This window comes from Poecile atricapillus, chromosome 3 (genome assembly GCF_030490865.1).
Source record: "Poecile atricapillus isolate bPoeAtr1 chromosome 3, bPoeAtr1.hap1, whole genome shotgun sequence".
In the NCBI taxonomy this organism is placed as follows: domain Eukaryota; kingdom Metazoa; phylum Chordata; class Aves; order Passeriformes; family Paridae; genus Poecile; species Poecile atricapillus.
In genome coordinates, this window is record NC_081251.1 from 1,882,700 (window position 1) to 1,900,924 (window position 18,225).

At 39.6% G+C, this 18,225-nt stretch overlaps 1 protein-coding gene across 1 annotated transcript in view; it reads left to right on the forward strand.

Annotated features, from left to right (window-relative positions):
* The window catches only part of EFR3B (EFR3 homolog B), a 78,249-nt gene extending 66,759 nt beyond the window's left edge, over positions 1 to 11,490 (forward strand). Inside the window, exons 17-23 of the mRNA XM_058834078.1 lie at positions 486 to 553; positions 1,927 to 2,057; positions 3,905 to 3,996; positions 4,387 to 4,435; positions 5,799 to 5,905; positions 9,047 to 9,096; positions 11,341 to 11,490. Coding sequence (XP_058690061.1) covers positions 486 to 553; positions 1,927 to 2,057; positions 3,905 to 3,996; positions 4,387 to 4,435; positions 5,799 to 5,905; positions 9,047 to 9,096; positions 11,341 to 11,455 — 612 coding nt within the window. The 3' untranslated portion in view covers positions 11,456 to 11,490. The remainder of the gene's footprint in view (positions 1 to 485; positions 554 to 1,926; positions 2,058 to 3,904; positions 3,997 to 4,386; positions 4,436 to 5,798; positions 5,906 to 9,046; positions 9,097 to 11,340) is intronic.
* The last annotated feature ends 6,735 nt before the right edge of the window (positions 11,491 to 18,225 follow it).

An 18,225-nucleotide genomic window follows, 5' to 3' on the forward strand; every position in this document is an offset into this window, starting at 1 on the left:
TGGGGGGGCAATTTGGGGCTTTTTTTCGGATTTGGGATCTGGTTTGGGTTTGGGGTTTATTGGGGATTTGGGATTTCTTTGGATTTGGGTTTTTTTTGGGATTCGGGATTTGTTTGGATTTGGGTTTTTTTAGGGGGGATTTGAGGGAATTTTTTTGGGGTGGATTTGGGGATTTTTTTTAGGATTTGGGATTTCTTTTGGTTTGGGTTTTTTTGGGGATTTGAGGAGGGTTTTGGGGTCTTTTTTGGGGATCTGGGGTTTGAGGGGATTTTTTGGGATTTGGGATTTCTTTGGATTTGTTTTTTTTTAGAATTTGGGATTTGAGGGATTTTTTGGGGGGATTTGGGGTTTTTTTGGGATTCGGGATTTGTTTGGTTTAGGTTTATTTTTTGGGGGAGATTTGAGGGATTTTGGTGGGGGATTTGGGATTTAGGATTTTTTTAGGATTTGGGATTAGTTTTGGGATTTGGGATTTGTCCCGGCAGGTGATCCAGGCCCGGCAGAAGGAGGCGCCGTTCCTGCTGCCCGAGGAGGCTTTCGGAGACAACCCCCGGTGAGAATTCCCGGAATTTCCTGGAATTTCCCGGAATTTCCCCATGGAATTCCCAGAGAATCCCCGGGAACGCCCAAGGAAAAGCCGAATAGGGCTGGGAATGGGATGGGATTGGAAATCCACGGATCCCATCCCAAGGAATTCTGGGATTCCGGGATCCAGGAGGCTCAGGATCCATCCCGAGGGATTTTTATGGAATTTGGGAAAGGAAATCCAGGGATTTTCTGGGATTTGGGGTTTTTTTGGGATACCCCAGGAATTCCTGCCCAAATCCCAAATCCCTCCCCGTTTTCCCAGGGAATTCCGTCCATTCCCAGCCTGGGATTGGATCCGGAATGAACCTGGAATTATTTGGGAATTATTCTGGAATTATTTGGGAATTATTCGGGAATAATTCTGGAATTATTTGGGGATTATTTGGGAATTGTTCAGGAATTATTTGGGAATTGTTCAGGAATTATTCTGGAATTATTCAGGATTTTTTGGGGAATTTTTCTGGAATTATTTGGGAATTATTGAAGCCATTCCAGGATTCCGGGATTCCGGGACACTCAGGATCCATCCCGAGGGATTTTTATGGAATTTGGGAAAGGAAATCCAGGGATTTTCTGGGATTTGGGTTTTTTTTTGGGATACCCCAGGAATTCCTTCCCAAATTCCCATTTTCCCAGCGAATTTTCTCCATTCTCAGCCTGGGATTGGATCCAGAATGAACCTGGAATTATTCAGGAATTATTCAGGAATTATTTGGGAATTATTGGGGAATTATTGGGGAATTATTCAAGAATTATTTGGGAATTATTTGGGAATGATTCTAGAATTAATTGGGGAATTATTTGGGAATTATTGAAGCCATTCCGGGATTCTGGGATCCAGGATGTTCAGGATCCATCCCGAGGGATTTTTATGGAATTCAGGGAAGGGAGACCCTTCCTGGAGTCCCCAATTCCCAGGGAATTCCCAAAATTCCTTCCCTTGGGATGGGGCTGGATCCAACCCCAGGCTGGGAATGGAGGGAATTCCATGGGAAAAGGGGGAGGAATTTGGGATTTGGGCCGGAATTCCTGGAGTATCCCAAAAAACCCCGAAAAATCCCAGGAAAAATCCATAAAAAATTCAAGAACCTCCCCCCAAAATCCCCAAAATCCTGGGCAGGAATTTGGGAAGAAATTCCCAGAAAATTCCCAGAAAATTTGGAGCATCTCAGAATTCCCAGATTTCCCTGGATCCCCGCTGGATTTAACTGGGAAAAAAACCCTCACCCCCAAAATTCCCAAAATTCCTGGGATTTGGGGATGGGGCTGGGATGGGAATTTCCCGGGAATTCCGGGATTTTTGGGAATTCTTTGGGATTTTTCCCGGTTTTTCCGCAGGGTGGGTGGGGCCAGCCTGGAGCAGCTGGGGCCGGAATTTTTCTTCGGACAAAACAAAATCAGTGAAATCCTGGGGAGCTGCGGATACTGCGCCGAGAGACTCAGCGCGCCCTACGTGCCCCAGCTCTCCGGTGAGCGGAATTCCGGGAATTCTGGGGGATTTTGGGAATTTGGGGGAATTGTGGGGAATTTTGGGGAATTTTTTGGATTTTTTTGGAATTATTTTGGGAATTTTTGGGAATTTTTTGGATTTTTTGGGGAATTTTTGGGATTTTTTTTGAATTTTTGGGGAATTTCAGGGGATTTTTGGGAATTTTTGGGATTTTTTGGGGATTTTTTGGGGGAATTTTTTTGGAATTTCAGGGGATTTTGGGGGAATTTTTGGGAATTTTTGGGGGATTTTTTCTGAATTTTTGGGAATTCTTTGGGGATTTTTTGGGAATTCTTTGGGATTTTGGGGATTTTTTTTCAGGATTTTTGGGGAATTTTTTTGGAATTTTGGGGATTTTGGGGGAATTTTTGGGATTTTTTGAGGAATTCTTGGGGAAATTCAGGGGATTTTTGGGGATTCTTTGGGGATTTTTGGGATTTTTTGGGGATTTTTTGGGGATTTTTTGGGAATTGTTTGGGATTTTGGGAGATTTTCAAGAATTTTTTGGGAATTCTTGGGAATTTTTGATGAATTTGAGGGGTTTTCTGAGGGATTTTGGGGATTTTTTGGGATTTTTTTGGGAATTCTTTGGGATTTTTGGGGATTCTTTGGAGTTTCCCTCAGCGCGCCCTACGTGCCCCAGCTCTCCGGTGAGCGGAATTCCGGGAATTCTGGGGGATTTTGGGAATTTTGGGGAATTTTTGGGAATTTTTTGGATTTTTTTTGGAATTATTTTGGGAATTTTTGGGAATTTTTTGGATTTTTTTTGGAATTGTTTTGGAATTTTTGGGATTTTTTTGGATTTTTGGGGGAATTTTTGGGATTTTTTTTAATTTTTGGGGATTCTTTGGGGATTCTTTGGGGATTCTTGGGATTTCAGGGGATTTTTAGGAGATTTTTCAGGAATTTTGGGATTTTTGGGAATTCTTTGGGATTCTTGGGATTTTTTGGGGGGATTTTTGGGAATTGTTTGGGATTTTGGGAGATTTTTGGAGGATTTTTGGGAATTCCTTGAGATTTCTGGGAATTTTGGGGAGTTTTTGGGAATTTTTGAGAATTTTTGAGGGAATTTTTGGGGATTTTTTTATTTTGGGGGATTTTTTTGGGAATTTTTGGGATTTTTTTTGAATTTTTGGGAATTCTTTTGGGATTTTTTGGGAATTGTTTGGGATTTTGGGAGATTTTTGAGGATTTTTGGGAGTTCTTTGGGATTTAAGGGGATTTTTGGGAATTCTTCGCAATCTTTGGGAATTTTGGGGAATTTTTGGGAATTTTAGGAATTCTTTGAGGTGTCAGGGGGAATTTTTGGGATTTGGGGAGTTTTTTGGGGATTTTTGGGAATTCTTTGGGAATTTTTTGAGATTTTTGGGGATTTTTGGGAATTTTTGGGAATTCTTTGGGATTTTGGGGGATTTTTGGGAATTTTTTTTTATTTGGGGGGATTTTTTTGGAATTTGGGGGGGGGTTGGGGGGGATTTTGGGGAATTCTTTGTGTATTTTGGGAATTCTTTGGGGATTTTTGGGAATTCTTTGGGGATTTTTGGGAATTTTTTTGGATTTCAAGGGATATTTTAGGAATTCTTTGGGATTTTGAGAGATTTTTGGAGGATTTTGGGGAATTCTTTGGGGATTTTTGGGAATTCTTTGGGATTTCAGGGTTTTTTGAGGGATTTTTGGGAATTCTTCGGGATTTCAAGGGGGCTTTTTTAGGGGATTAGGGATTTTTGGTTTTTTTTTTTTTTAGGAATTCTTTGGGATTTCTTTGGGAATTCAGGATGGGAATTCCCAGGCTGGAATTCCTGATCCCAATTCCCGTTTTTCCAGCAGATGAGGATCGTTTATCCAAGAGGAAAAGCATCGGAGAGACGATTTCCCTGCAGGTGGAGGTGGAATCCCGGAACAGCCCGGAGCGGGAGCAGGTCCTGGATCCATCCTGGAATTCCCTCAGGAAAAAATTCCCAAATCCCCGGAATTCCCAGAATTCCGTAGCTCCCGGGAATGGCGAGAAATTCCCTCAAATTCCCTGATTTTCCTGCAATTCTGGGATTTTTCTATCCAGAAAAGGTTGGGAATCTCCTCAAATTCCCGCCAGAATTCCCGATTTTCCCTGGATTTTTGTTCCTTTTGGGAATCTCCGGAGCGGGATTCCCACTGGGGAAAAAATTCCCGATTTTTTTGTTTTTTTGGGAAAAGATCCCGGTTTTTTGGGTTTTTTTTAAGGAGAAACAAAAAATCCGAGCTGGGGTTGAGATTCCCGACCGGAATTCCGGGATTTTCCGGGAATCTCATCCCGTTTTTCCTCCTCACAGAGAGCTCCGGCGGAGGAGATCACCTACGAGACGCTGAAAAAGGCCATCGGTAAGGGCGGGAATTCCCGGAATTCTGGGAATTCTGGGAATTTTGGGAATTCTGGGAGCTCGGGAAATCTGTGGGAGATCAAGGCCGAGCATTCCCAGGGATTCCCATCCCAATTCCTGGAATTCCCAGAGCTGGGATTGGGGTGGAATTTTCCCACCAGAATTCCAGGAATTCCCAGCACTGGGAGCCAGCACTGGGAAGGATTTTCCCTCTGGAATTCCTGGAATTCCCCGAGCTGAGAGCTGGGATTGGGAAGGATTTTCCCTCTGGAATTCCTGGAATTCCCAGAGCTGTGAGCCAGGATTGGGATGGGATTTCCATCTGGAATTCCTGGAATTCCCTGTGCTGGGAGCTGGGATTGGGGTGGGATTTTTCCCTCGGGAATTCCTAGAATTCCCAGCACTGGGAGCTGGGATTGGGGCTGGGATGGATTTCCCTTTGGAATTCCCATTTTTTCCTGGAATTCCCAGTGCTGTGAACAGTGTGGGATTGGGGATGGGGTTGGGATGGATTTCCCTCCGGAATTCCCATTATTTTTTCCTGGAATTCTGGATGCAGTGGACAGCGTGGGATTGGGATGGGATTTCTCTCCAGAATTCCCATTTTTTTCCCTCTGGAATTCCCGGATGCAGTGGACAGCGTGGGATTGGGATGAGACTGGGATTGGGATTTCCCTCCGGAATTCCCTTTTTTTTCCCCTCTGGAATTCCCGCTAGTTGACAGCGTGGCGGTGGAGGAGCAGGGATTGGGATGGGATTGGGATGGGATTGGGATGGATTTCCCTCTGGAATTCCCGTTATTTATTCCCTCTGGAATTCCCGTTGCAGTGGACAGCGTGGTGGTGAAGGAGCAGGGATTGGGATGGGATTGGGGTTGAGATTTCCCTCCGGAATTCCCATTATTTTTTCCCTTTGGAATTCCCGTTAGTGACCAGCGTGGGATTGGGATGGGATTGGGATGGGATTGGGATGGATTTCCCTCCGGAATTCCCATTATTTTTTCCCGGAATTCCCATTAGTGAACAGCGTGGGATTGGGGATGGGATTGGAGTTGGGATTTTTCTCCAGAATTCCCATTTTTTCCTGGAATTCCCGGTGCTGTGAACAGCGTGGGATCGGGGATGGGATTGGGGTTGGGATGGATTTCTCTCCAGAATTCCCATTATTTTTTCCTGGAATTCCCATTAGTGGACAGCGTGGGATTGGGATGGGATTGGGATGGATTTCCCTCCAGAATTCCCATTTTTTCCCTCTGGAATTCCCGCTAGTGGACAGCGTGGTGGCGGAGGAGCAGGGATTGGGATGGGATTGGGATGGATTTCTCTCCAGAATTCCCATTTTTTCCCCTCTGGAATTCCCGTTAGTTGACAGCGTGGCGGTGGAGGAGCAGGAGCGCGAGCGGCGGCGCCAGGTGGTCGAGAGGTTCCAGAAGGCTCCGTTCGAGGAAATCGCCGCCCACTGCGGAGCCCGGGTGAGAGATTTCCCAGGGAAAATTCCTGGGAATTCCCAACCGGAATTCCCAACCGGAATTCCCAACCGGAATTCCCAACCGGAATTCCCAACCAGAATTCCCAACTGCAATTCCCGATCGGAATTCCCAACCGGAATTCCCGACCGGAATTCCCGACTGGAATTCCCAACCGGAATTCCCGACTGGAATTGCAGCCGGGGAGATCCAGCCCCAGGAGGGAGGGGAGGGAGAGAGAAAAGAAATTAAAAAACCTCAAAAAAGGCACAAAAAATTTTGGGATAAGAAACAGAAAGGAGCCAGAATTTTGGGAAAAGTGTGGGAAATTTAGGGAATTTTAGGGAAAAGAGCTGAGATTTTGGGGGAAAGTGCAGGAATTTTAGGGAAAAAAGGGGGGAATTTTGGGAAAGAGTCAGAATTTTGGGATAAAAAACAGAAGAGAGGCAGAATTTTGGGAAAAGTGTGGGAATTTTAGGGAATTTTAGGGAAAAGAGCTGAGATTTTGGGGAAAAGGGCGGGAATTTTGGGAAAAAAGGCAGAATTTTGGGAAAAGAGCTGGAAATTTTAGGGAATTTTAGGGATTTTTAGGGAATTTTAGAGATTTTTAGGGAATTTTAGGGAATTTTAGAGATTTTTAGGGATTTTTAGGGAATTTTAGGGACTTTTCGGGATTTTTAGGGAATTTTAGGGATTTTTAGGGAATTTTAGGGCATTTTAGGGATTTTTAGGGAATTTTAGGGATTTTTAGGGAATTTTAGGGCATTTTAGGGATTTTTAGGGAATTTTAGGGATTTTTAGGGAATTTTAGGGAATTTTTAGGGATTTTTAGGGAAAAGAGCTGAGATTTTGGGCTAAAATCCAGAAAAGAGACAGAATTTTGGGAAAAGAGCTGGAAATTTTATGGAATTTTATGGAATTTTAGGGAATTCTAGGGACTTTTAGGGATTTTTAGGGAATTTAGGGACTTTTAGGGATTTTTTGGGAATTTTTGGGAAAAGAGCTGAGATTTTGGGGAAAAGGGTGGGAATTTTAGGGAAAAAAGGCAGAATTTTGGGAAAAGAGCTGGAAATTTTAGGGAATTTTAGGGATTTTTAGGGAATTTTAAGCATTTTTAGGGAATTTTAGGGACTTTTAGGGAATTTTAGGGATTTTTAGGAATTTTAGGGAATTTTAGGGAATTTTAGGGATTTTTTGGGATTTTTAGGGAATTTAGGGATTTTTAGGGAATTTTAGGGAATTTTAGGGAATTTCAGGGATTTTTAGGGAATTTTAGGGAAAAGAGCTGAGATTTTGGGATAAAAGCCAGAAAAGAGGCAGAATTTTGGGAAAAGAGCTGGAATTTTATGGAATTTTAGGGATTTTTATGGAATTTTAGGGATTTTTAGGGAATTTTAGGGAATTTAGGGACTTTCAGGGATTTTTAGGGATTTTTAGGGAAAAGAGCTGAGATTTTTGGGAAAAGGGCTGGAATTTTGGGAAAAAATCCAGAATTTTGGGAATAGAGATGGATTTTTAGGGAAAAGTGCAGGAATTTTAGGGAATTTTTGGGAATTTTTGGGAAAAGAGCTGAGATTTTGGGATAAAAGCCAGACAAGAGGCAGAATTTTGGGAAAAGAGCTGGAAATTTTAGGGAATTTTAGGGATTTTTATGGAATTTTAGGCAATTTTAGGGAATTTTAGGGATTTTTAGGGAATTTGAGGGAATTTTTGGGAATTTTAGGGATTTTAAGGGAATTTTAGGGATTTTTAGGGAATTTTAGGAATTTTTAGGGATTTTTAGGGATTTTTTTGGAATTTTAGGGAATTTCAGGGATTTTTAGGGAATTTTAGGGATTTTTAGGGAATTTTTAGGGATTTTTAGGGACTTTTAGGGATTTTTTGGGAATTTTAGGGAAAAGAGCAGAGATTTTGGGGGAAAGGGCGGGAATTTTGGGAAAAAATCCAGAATTTTGGGAATAGAGATGGATTTTTAGGGAAAAGTGCAGGAATTTTTGGGAATTTTATGAAAAAGAGCTGAGATTTTGGGATAAAAGCCAGAAAAGAGGCAGAATTTTGGGAAAAGTGTGGAAATTTTAGGGAATTTTAGGGATTTTTAGGGAATTTCAGGGAATTTTAGGGATTTTTAGGGAATTTTAGGGAAAAGAGCTGAGATTTTGGGGAAAAGTGCAGGAATTTTAGGGAAAAAAGGGCGGAATTTTGGGAAGAGAGCGGGAAAGATCCAAAATTTTGGGACAAGAAACGGGAATTTAGGAAAAAGCCGGAATTTTGGGGGAAAGAGCAGGAATTTTCAGGAAAAAAGGGCAGAAATCTGGGAAAAAGAGCTGGAAATTTGGGAAAAAGGTGGAATTTTAGGGAAAAGAGAAGAGATTTTGGGGGAAAGCCTGGAATTTTTGGGGAAAAAGGGTGGAATTTTGGGAAAGAGTCAGAATTTTGGGATAAAAAACAGAAAAGAGGCAGAATTTTGGGAAAAGTGTGGGAAATTTAGGGAATTTTGGGGAATTTTTGGGAAAAGAGCTGAGATTTTGGGGAAAAGGGCGGGAATTTTGGGAAAAAAGGCAGAATTTTGGGAAAAGAGCTGGAAATTTTAGGGAATTTTAGGTATTTTAAGGGAATTTTAAGCATTTTTAGGGAATTTTAGGGATTTTTAGAGATTTTTAGGAATTTTAGGGAATTTTAGGGATTTTTAGGGAATTTTAGGGATTTTTAGGGAATTTTAGGGAATTTTCAGGACTTTTAGGGAATTTAGGGACTTTTAGGGATTTTTTGGGAATTTTAGGGAAAAGAGCTGAGATTTTGGGGAAAAGGGCAGGAATTTTGGGAAAAAATCCAGAATTTTGGGAAAAGAGCTGGAAATTTTAGGGAATTTTAGGGATTTTTAGGGAATTTTAGGTATTTTTAGGGAATTTTAAGCATTTTTAGGGAATTTTAGGGATTTTTAGGGAATTTTAGGGATTTTTAGGGATTTTTAGGGAAAAGAGCAGAGATTTTGGGGAAAAGGGCTGGAATTTTTGGGGAAAAAAGGTCGGAATTTTGGGAAGAGAGCGGGAAACCCCCCTGGGAGCCCCGGGGTGGGGGAGGGGAGGGAAGGGGGAGAATTCCCGGGAATTTTTGGGATCGAGCGGAGCCGCCCCTCCCCCCCCGCAGGCGTCGCTGCTGCAGAGCAAACTCAACCAGATCTTCGAGATCTCCGTCAGGTGAGGGGAAAACGGGAATAACGGACGGGAAAACGGGAATAACGGCTGGAAAATGGGAATAACGGCCGGAAAATGGGAATAACGGCGGGAAAAATGGGAATAACGGCGGGAAAAACGGGAATAACGGATGGGAAAACGGGAATAACGGCGGGAAAAACGGGAATAACGGCCGGAAAAACGGGAATAATGGATGGGAAAACGGGAATAACGGCAGGAAAAATGGGAATAACGGCGGGAAAATGGGAATAACGGCGGGAAAAACGGGAATAATGGACGGGAAAACGGGAATAACGGATGGGAAAACGGGAATAATGGATGGGAAAATGGGAATAACGGCGGGAAAATGGGAATAACAGCGGGAAAAACGGGAATAATGGATGGGAAAAATGGGAATAACGGCGGGAAAAACGGGAATAACGGCGGGAAAAATGGGAATAATGGCCGGAAAAATGGGAATAATGGACGGGAAAATGTTGGGAATAATGGCAGGGAAAACAGCTGGAAAAATGGGAATAACGGTGGGAAAACGGCGGGAAAAATGGGAATAATGGATGGGAAAAAAAGATGGGAAAAATGGGAATAAGGATGGGAAAACAGCGGGAAAATCTGATGGGAATGTGTCAGGAAAAACAGCCGGAAAAACGGGAATAGTGGCAGGAAAAACAGCTGGAAAAATGGGAATAATGGACAGGAAAAATGGGAATAACGGTGGGAAAACGGCGGGAAAAATGGGAATAACGGATGGGAAAAATGGGAATAATGGATGGGAAAAGAGTGGGAAAAATGCATGGGAAAATGGCGGGAAAAATGGGAATAATGGTGGGAAAAATGGGAATAACGGCCGGAAAAACGGGAATAACGGTGGGAAAAATGGGAATAATGAATGGGAATAATGGTGGGAAAAAGGCATGGGAAAAATGGGAAAATGGGAATAATGATGGGAAAAGAGACGGAAAAATGGCAGAAAAAATGGGAATAATGATGGGAAAAATGGGAATAACAGATGGGAAAATGGAGGGAAAAACAGCCGGAAAAATGGGAATAGTGGCGGGAAAAACAGACAGAAAAACGGGGTCGGGAATTTGGGAATGTGGGAACGGCACGGGGAATTATTTGGGAATGAGGGGATGGGAATCTGGGAATGGGAATTTGGGAATGGGGTTTGGGATGGGGCTGGGAATTCGGGATCAGGGATGGGAATTTGCAAATTCCCGAATTTCCCAAATCCCCTTTTCCCATTCCCCAATCCCCAATTTCCTGTTCCCGTTTTCCATTCCCAAATCCCCAATTCCCCTTTCCAAAATCCTCAAAATTCCCATTCCCAATTTCCCATTCCCAAATTCCCAAATCCCATCCCAAAAATCCCATTCCCCATTCCCCAAAATCTCTTTTCCCTCCCAAATTCCCATTTCCTTCCCAAAAATCCCATTTCTCATCCCATATTCCCAATTTCCCATTTTCCCATTCCCAAAATTCCCAATTTCCCATCCCGAATCCCCAAATTCCCAATGAATTCCTGGAATTCCTGTTTTTTCCCAGTAATTCCCGTTTTTTTCCCCAATATTCCCATTTTTCCCCCAGAATTCCCAGTTGTTTCCCAGAATTCCCATTTTTTCCAGGTAATTCCCATTTTATTCCCAGAATTCCCATTTTTTCCCCAGAATTCCCATTTTTTCCCCAGAATTCCCATTTTTTCCCCAGAATTCCCATTTTCCCCCCAGAATTCCCATTTTTCCCCCAGAATTCCCATTTTTCCCCAGTAATTCCCATTTTTCCCCACAATTCCCATTTTTTTTCCCAGTAATTCCCATTTTTCCCCAGTAATTCCCATTTTTTCCCCAGAATTCCCAGTTTTCCCCCAGAATTCCCATTTTCCCCCAGAATTCCCATTTTTTTTCCCAGAATTCCCATTTTTCCCCCAGAATTCCCATTTTTTCCCCAGAATTCCCATTTTTTCCCCAGAATTCCCATTTTCCCCCCAGAATTCCCATTTTTCCCCCAGAATTCCCATTTTTCCCCAGTAATTCCCATTTTTCCCCACAATTCCCATTTTTTTTCCCAGTAATTCCCATTTTTCCCCAGTAATTCCCATTTTTCCCCAGAATTCCCAGTTTTTCCCCAGTAATTCCCATTTTTCCCCCAGAATTCCCATTTTCCCCCCAGAATTCCCATTTTTCCCCCAGAATTCCCATTTCCCCCCACAATTCCCATTTTTCCCGGTAATTCCCGGTTTTCCCCTCCCAGGCCCCCCCCGAGTCCCTCGGCTCCGTTCCCGGCTCCGGCTCCGGCTCCGTCGCGGCCGCCGCCGCCCTCGGTTCCGGTGTACGAGATGAAATTCCCGGATCTCTGCGTCTACTGAAACCCGGGAAAACACCGGGAAAACACCGGGAAAATCCTGGGAAAATCCCGGGAAAATCCTGGAAAAATCCCAACATTCCTGGAAAAATCCTGGAAAAAATCCTGGAAAAATCCTGGGAAAATCCTGGGAAAATCCCGACATTCCTGGAAAAAATTCCTGGAAAAATTCTGGAAAAATCCTGGAAAATTCCTGGAAAAATCCCAGAAAAAAGCCTGGAAATCATGGAAAAATCCCAATATTCCTGGAAAAAATTCCTGGAAAAATCATGGAAAAATCCCAATATTCCCGAAAAAATCCCAGAAAAAATCCCAGAAAAAATTCCTGGAAAAATCCTGGAAAAATCCTGGAAAAATCCCAACATTCCTGGAAAAAACTCCTGGAAAAATCACGGAAAAATCCTGGAAAAATCCCAACATTCCTGGAAAAATCCCGGAAAAATCCTGGAAAAATCCCGACATTCCTGGAAAAATCATGGAAAAAAACCTGGAAATCCCAGAAAAATCCTGGAAAAATCCTCCAAAAATCCCGACATTCCTGGAAAAAATTCCTGGAAAAATCACGGAAAAATCCTGGAAAAATCCCGGAAAAATCCCAGAAAAAAGCCTGGAAATCATGGGAAAATCCCAATATTCCTGGAAAAAATGCCTGGAAAAATCACGGGAAAATCCTGGAAAAATCCTGACATTCCTGGAAAAATCCTGGAAAAATCCTGGAAAAATCCTGAAAAAATCCCAACATTCTTGGAAAAAATTCCTGGAAAAATCCTGGAAAAATCCTGGAAAAATCCCGGAAAAATCCAAAAAAAATCCTGCAAAAAATCCCAACATTCCTGGAAAAAATTCCTGGAAAAATCACGGAAAAATCCCAGAAAAATCCTGGAAAAAACCCGGAAAAATAAAAAAAAAATCCTGCAAAAATCCCGACATTCTTGGAAAAAATTCCTGGAAAAATCCTGGAAAAATCCCGGAAAAATCCTGGAAAAATCCTGCAAAAATCCCGACATTCCGGGAAAAATTCCTGGAAAAATCAAGGAAAAATCCTGGAAAAATCCAGACATTCCTGGAAAAAAATCCCGGAAAAATCCCAGAAAAATCCTGCAAAAATCCCGACATTCCGGGAAAAATTCCTGGAAAAATCAAGGAAAAATCCTGGAAAAATCCTGACATTCGTGGAAAAAATTCATGGAAAAATCCTGGAAAAATCCTGGAAAAATCCCGACATTTCTGGAAAAAATTCACAGGAAAATTCTGGAAAAATCCTGGAAAAATCCTGGAAAAATCCCAGAAAAAAGCCTGGAAATCATGGGAAAATCCCAATATTCCTGGAAAAAATTCCTGGAAAAATCACGGAAAAGTCCCAGAAAAGTCCTGGAAATACCCTGGAAAAATCCCAACATTCCTGGAAAAAATTCCTGGAAAAATAATGGGAAAATCCTGGAAAAATCCCGACATTCCTGGAAAAAAATCCTGGAAAAATCACGGAAAAATCCTGGAAATACCCTGGAAAAATCCCAGAAAAATCCCAGAAAAAAGCCTGGAAATCCTGGAAAAATCCCAATATTCCTGGAAAAAATTCCTGGAAAAATCCTGGGAAAATCCTGGAAAAATCCCGGAAAAATCCTGGAAAAATCCCGACATTCCTGGAAAAAATTCCTGGAAAAATCCCAGAAAAATCCCAGAAAAAAGCCTGGAAATCATGGAAAAATCCCAATATTCCTGGAAAAATCCTGGAGAATTCCTGGAAATCCCAACATTCCCAGATAATCACCGAAAACTGCTGGAAAAAACCCAGAAATCCTGGAAAAATCCTGGAAATCCTGGAAAAATCCTGGAAATATCCTGGGAATCCCAGAAAAATCCCAACATTCCTGGAAAAATCCCAGAAATTCTGGAAAAATCCTGGGAAAATCTGGAAAAATCCCGGAAAATCCCGGAAAAATCCTGAAAATCCTGGAAAAATTTTCCCAGTTTTCCCCTAAAATTCCACTTTTTTCCCCAAAATTCCAGCTTTTTTCTGCCCCAAATTCCTTTTTTTCCCCAAAAATTCCATTTTTTCCCCAAAAACTCTGATTTTTTTCCCTAAAATTTCCAATTTTTCCCCCAAATTCCATTTTTTCCCCAAAATTCCATTTTTTTCCCAAAAAAATTTCAGCCATTTTTTCCCCCAAATTCCAGAGTTTTTTTCCAAAATTTCATTTTTCCCCCAAAATTCCAGCTTTTATTCCCCAAAATCCCATTTTTCCTAAAAAAATTCAATTCTTTTCCCAAAAATTCTGTTCTTTTCCCAAAAATCACGTTTTTTTCCAAAAACTCCAATTTTTTCCAAAATCCACCTTTTTTTTGCCCCAAATTCTGGTCCTTTTTTCCCAAAAATTCCATTTTTTTCACCCCAAAATTCCATTTTCTTTCCCAATTTCCAGCTTTTTATCCAAAATTCCATCTTTTTTTTTTTAATTCCATTTTTTTTCCCCTAAACTCCATTTTTTCCCCAAAATTCCAGCTTTTATTCCCCAAAATTCCATTTTTTTCCCAAAATTCCATTTTTTCACCCCAAAATTCCATTTTTTTCCCAAAATTCCATTTTTTCCCCATAATTCCATTTTCTTTCTCAATTTCCAGCTTTTTATCCAAAATTCCATCTTTTTTTCCCAAAATTCCATTTTTTTTCCCAAATTCCATTTTCTTTCCAAAATCTCATTTTTTCCCCCCAAAATTCCATTTTTTTCCCAAAATTCCATTTTTTCCCTCAAAATTTTATTTTTTTTCCCCAAAAATTCCATTTTTTTCCCTAAAATTCTGTTTTTTCCCAAAATTCCATTTTTTCCCAAAAAAATTTCAGCCTTTTTTTCCCCAAATTCCAGGTTTTTTTCCAAAATTCCATTTTTTCCCCCAAAATTCCAGGATTTTTTCCCAAATTCCAGCCTTTTTTCCCCAAATCCCGACCTTTTCCTCCCCAAAATTCCATTTTTTTTCCCCAAAATTCCATCTTTTCCCTCGGAATTCCCCCAAAATTCCCAATAAACGCCGACCTTGGAACCTCTGGAACGTTTGGATTTTTTTTTCCGGGAATTTGGGGTGGGAATTTGGGTTGGGGGAGGGGTTGGAATTTCCTTGGAATTTCTTTGGAATTTTCCTCTGGAAAAGGTTCCGGGAATTTGAAAATTCCCAATTTTTTTTTTTTGAGGGATTTTTTGGGATTTGGGTGGGAAATTCCGGGTTTTTACAAAAAAAAAAAATCAAAAGTTTGGGATTGGATCCAAAGAAATTCCTGGAATTCTGAATTTGAGGTGGGAAAATTGGGATGGGAGGAGAGAGGAGCTCAAAATTCCCAAAAAAAACCAAAATTCCGCCCAAAAAATCCCAAAATTCCCCCAAAAAACCCAAAATTCCCTCCAAAAAAAAAAAAAAAATCCCAAAAAATTCCCCAGAAATTCACCCAAATTCCCCCCAAAAATCCCAATTTTCCCCCCCAAAATTCCCCCCAAAATTCCAAAAAAGCCCCAAAAAAATCCCCAAAATTTCCCCCCCCAAAAATCCCCAAAATTCCACCCCAAAACCCAAAATTACCCCAAAAACCACAAAAAAATTTTCCAAATTCACCAAAAAAAAATCCCCAAAATTCCACCCAAAAACCCCAAAATTCCCTTCAAAAAAATAAAAAAAAATCCCAAAAAATCCCCCAAAATTTCACCCAAATTCCCCCCAAAAAATCCCAATTTCCTCCCAAAAATTCCCCCCAAAAATTCCAAAAAAGCCCAAAAAAATCCCCAAAATTCCACCCCAAAACCCAAAACTACTCCAAAAACCACCAAAAAAATCCCAAATTCACCCCCAAAAAATCCCCAAAATTCCATCCAAATTCCCCAAAAAAACACCAAAAAATACCAAAATTTTCCCCAAAAATTCCTCTAAAAAATGCCAAAAATACCAAAAAATTCTCAAAATTCCCCCCAAAAATTCACAAAATTCCTCCCCAAAAGCCCAAAAGATTCCACCCAAAAACACCGCAAAACCCAAAATATTCCTAAAAATTCCCCAAAAAACACCAAAAATTCCCCACAAAAATTCCAAAAAATTTCCCAAAAAATTTCCCCATAAAAACCCCCAAAAATTCCATAAAATTCCCCCTAAAAATCCCAAAATTCCCCCCCAAAAACCCAAAATTGCACCCAAAAACCACCAAAAAACTCAAAAAAAAAATCAAAAAATTCCCCCCAAAAATCCCCCCAAATCCACCCAAATTTCCCAAAACACTCCTCCCCAAAATCCCAAAAGTTCACCACAAAAATTCCCAAAATTTCTTCCCAAAAATCCCAACAATTCCACACAAAAAAACCAAAAAACTAAAAAAAAATTCCAAAAATTCCTCCCCGAATTCCCCAAAATTCCCCCAAAAAATCCCAAAAATTCCCCCAGAAATCCCAAATAATCCCCAAAAAACCCAATCCCAAAAAGCACAAAAATTCCTCAAAAAGCCACAAAATCTCCCCCCAAAAATTCCCAAAAAAGCCCCAAATCCTCCCCGAAATCCCCAAAAATTCCTGAAACTCAAATCCCAAAAATCCCAAAAAAATTCCCAAAAAAACCAAAAAATTAAAAACAAAACCCAAAATTTCTCAAAATGTCCGAAAATTTAAAAAAAATCCCCCCCAAAAACCCAAAAATTCCCAAAAAATCCTCTAAAAATTCCCAAAAAAATTCCCGAAAATTCCTAAAAAAAAATCCTCCCAAAAAATCCCCAAAATTCCAAAAACCCCCCAAAAAATCCCTGAAAAAATAAAAAAAAACCCAAAAATTTTTAAAAAAATTCCCCAAAAATGCCCAAAAATTCCCCAAAAAAACCCCAAAAATTCCCCCCAAAAATTCCAAAAAAATCCCAAAAATTCAAAAAAACCCGAAAAAGTTAAAAAAAAATAAATAAAAAAACCCCAAAAAGTTCCCCCAAAAATTCCCCCAAAACATTCCCAAAAAAACCCCAAAAACATCCCCCCAAAAACCCCCAAAATTCCCAATAAACAAAAAAAATTCCAAAAAAAAATCCCAAAAAGACCCCCAAAAATTCCCAAAAAATTCCCCAAAAAATTCCCAACAAAATCCAAAAAATTCCCAAAAACCCAAAAAAAACCCCCAAAAAAATTTCCCCAAAAATCCTCCAAAAAATTCTCAATTCCCAAAAAAACACCAAAACATTCCCAAAAAAACCCAGAAAATTTCCCCCCAAAATTCTCAAAAAACCAAAAAAACTCCTAAAAAAAACCCCTGAAAAATTCCAAAAAAATCCCAAAAAACCCCAAAACATTCCCAAAAAAACTCCAAAAATTAAAAAAAAAAACCAAAAAAATTCCTAAAAAACCACAGAAAAATTCCCAAAAAACCATTCCCAATAAATTTTAAAAAAGCCCCAAGAAAACCCAAAATTCCCAAAAAAATTCACCCCAAAACCCCCCAAGAATTCCCAACAAAACAAAATTAAAAAAGAAAAAAACAAAAAATTCCCAACAAAAGCCAAAAAATCCCTAAAAAAACCCCACAAAAATTCCAAAAAAATTTCCCCAAAAAATTCCCAAAAAAACCCCAAAAATTAAAAAAATGCAAAAAAAAATTCCCAAAAAACTCCCCAAAAAAGTCCAGAAAAAAATCCCCAAAAATTCTCAAAAAACAACAAAAAAAAAAATCCCAAAGAACTCCAAAAAAATTCCCAAAAAACCCCTGAAAATTCCCCAAAAAACCAAAAAAATGGCCCAAAAAAATTCCCAAAAAATTCCCCAAAAAATTCCCAACAAAACCAAAAAAAATTCCCAAAAAACCAAAAAAATTCCATAAAACCCCCCCAAAAAATTCACAATTCAATTCCCAAAAAAACCCCAAAACATTCCCAAAAAAAACCCCAAAAATTTCCCCCCAAAATTCTTAAAAAATCAAAAATTCCCAAAAATCCTCCGAAAATTCCCCAAAAAACCAAAAAAATTCAAAAACCCCCACAAAATTCCCAAAGCAATTTCCAACAAAACCCCAAAAAATCCCAAAAAACCCAAAAAAACCCCCAAAAAAATTCCAAAAAAAATTCCAAAAAATTCCCACAAAGCCCCCAAAAAACAAAATTTTAAAAATTCCCCAAAAAACCCCAAAAATTTCCAAAAATACAAAAAAAAAAATCCTAAAAAATTCCCCCAAAAATTGCCAAAAAAACCCCAAAAATTCCTAAAAAATTCCCAAAAAAACCCCAAAAATTCCTAAAAAATTCCCCAAAAAATTCCCAAAAAAACCCCAAAAGTTCCTAAAAAATTCCCCAAAAAATTCCCAAAACCCAAAAAAATTCCTAAAAAATTCCCAAAAAATTCCCAAAAAACCCCAAAAATTCCTAAAAAGTTCCCCCAAAAATTCCCAAAAAAACCCAAAAAAATTCCTAAAAAATTCCCCAAAAAATTCCCAAAAAACCCCAAAAATTCCTAAAAAATTCCCAAAAAACCCCCAAAAATTCCTAAAAAATTCCCCCCAAAATTCCCAAAAAAACCCCAAAAATTCCCCCCAAATCAGCCGATAATCAATAACTGATTAAATTAAAAAATTAAATAAAAAATTAAAAAAATTAAATTAAAATTAAATTTAATTAATTTAATTAAATTAAATTTAATTAAATTTAATTAAAGAAAAAAAATTAATATCATCCGATAATCAATAACTGATAATCAATACCTGATAATAAATACCTGATAATCAATAACTGATAATCAATAGCTGATAATCAATAACTGGTAATCAATAACTGAT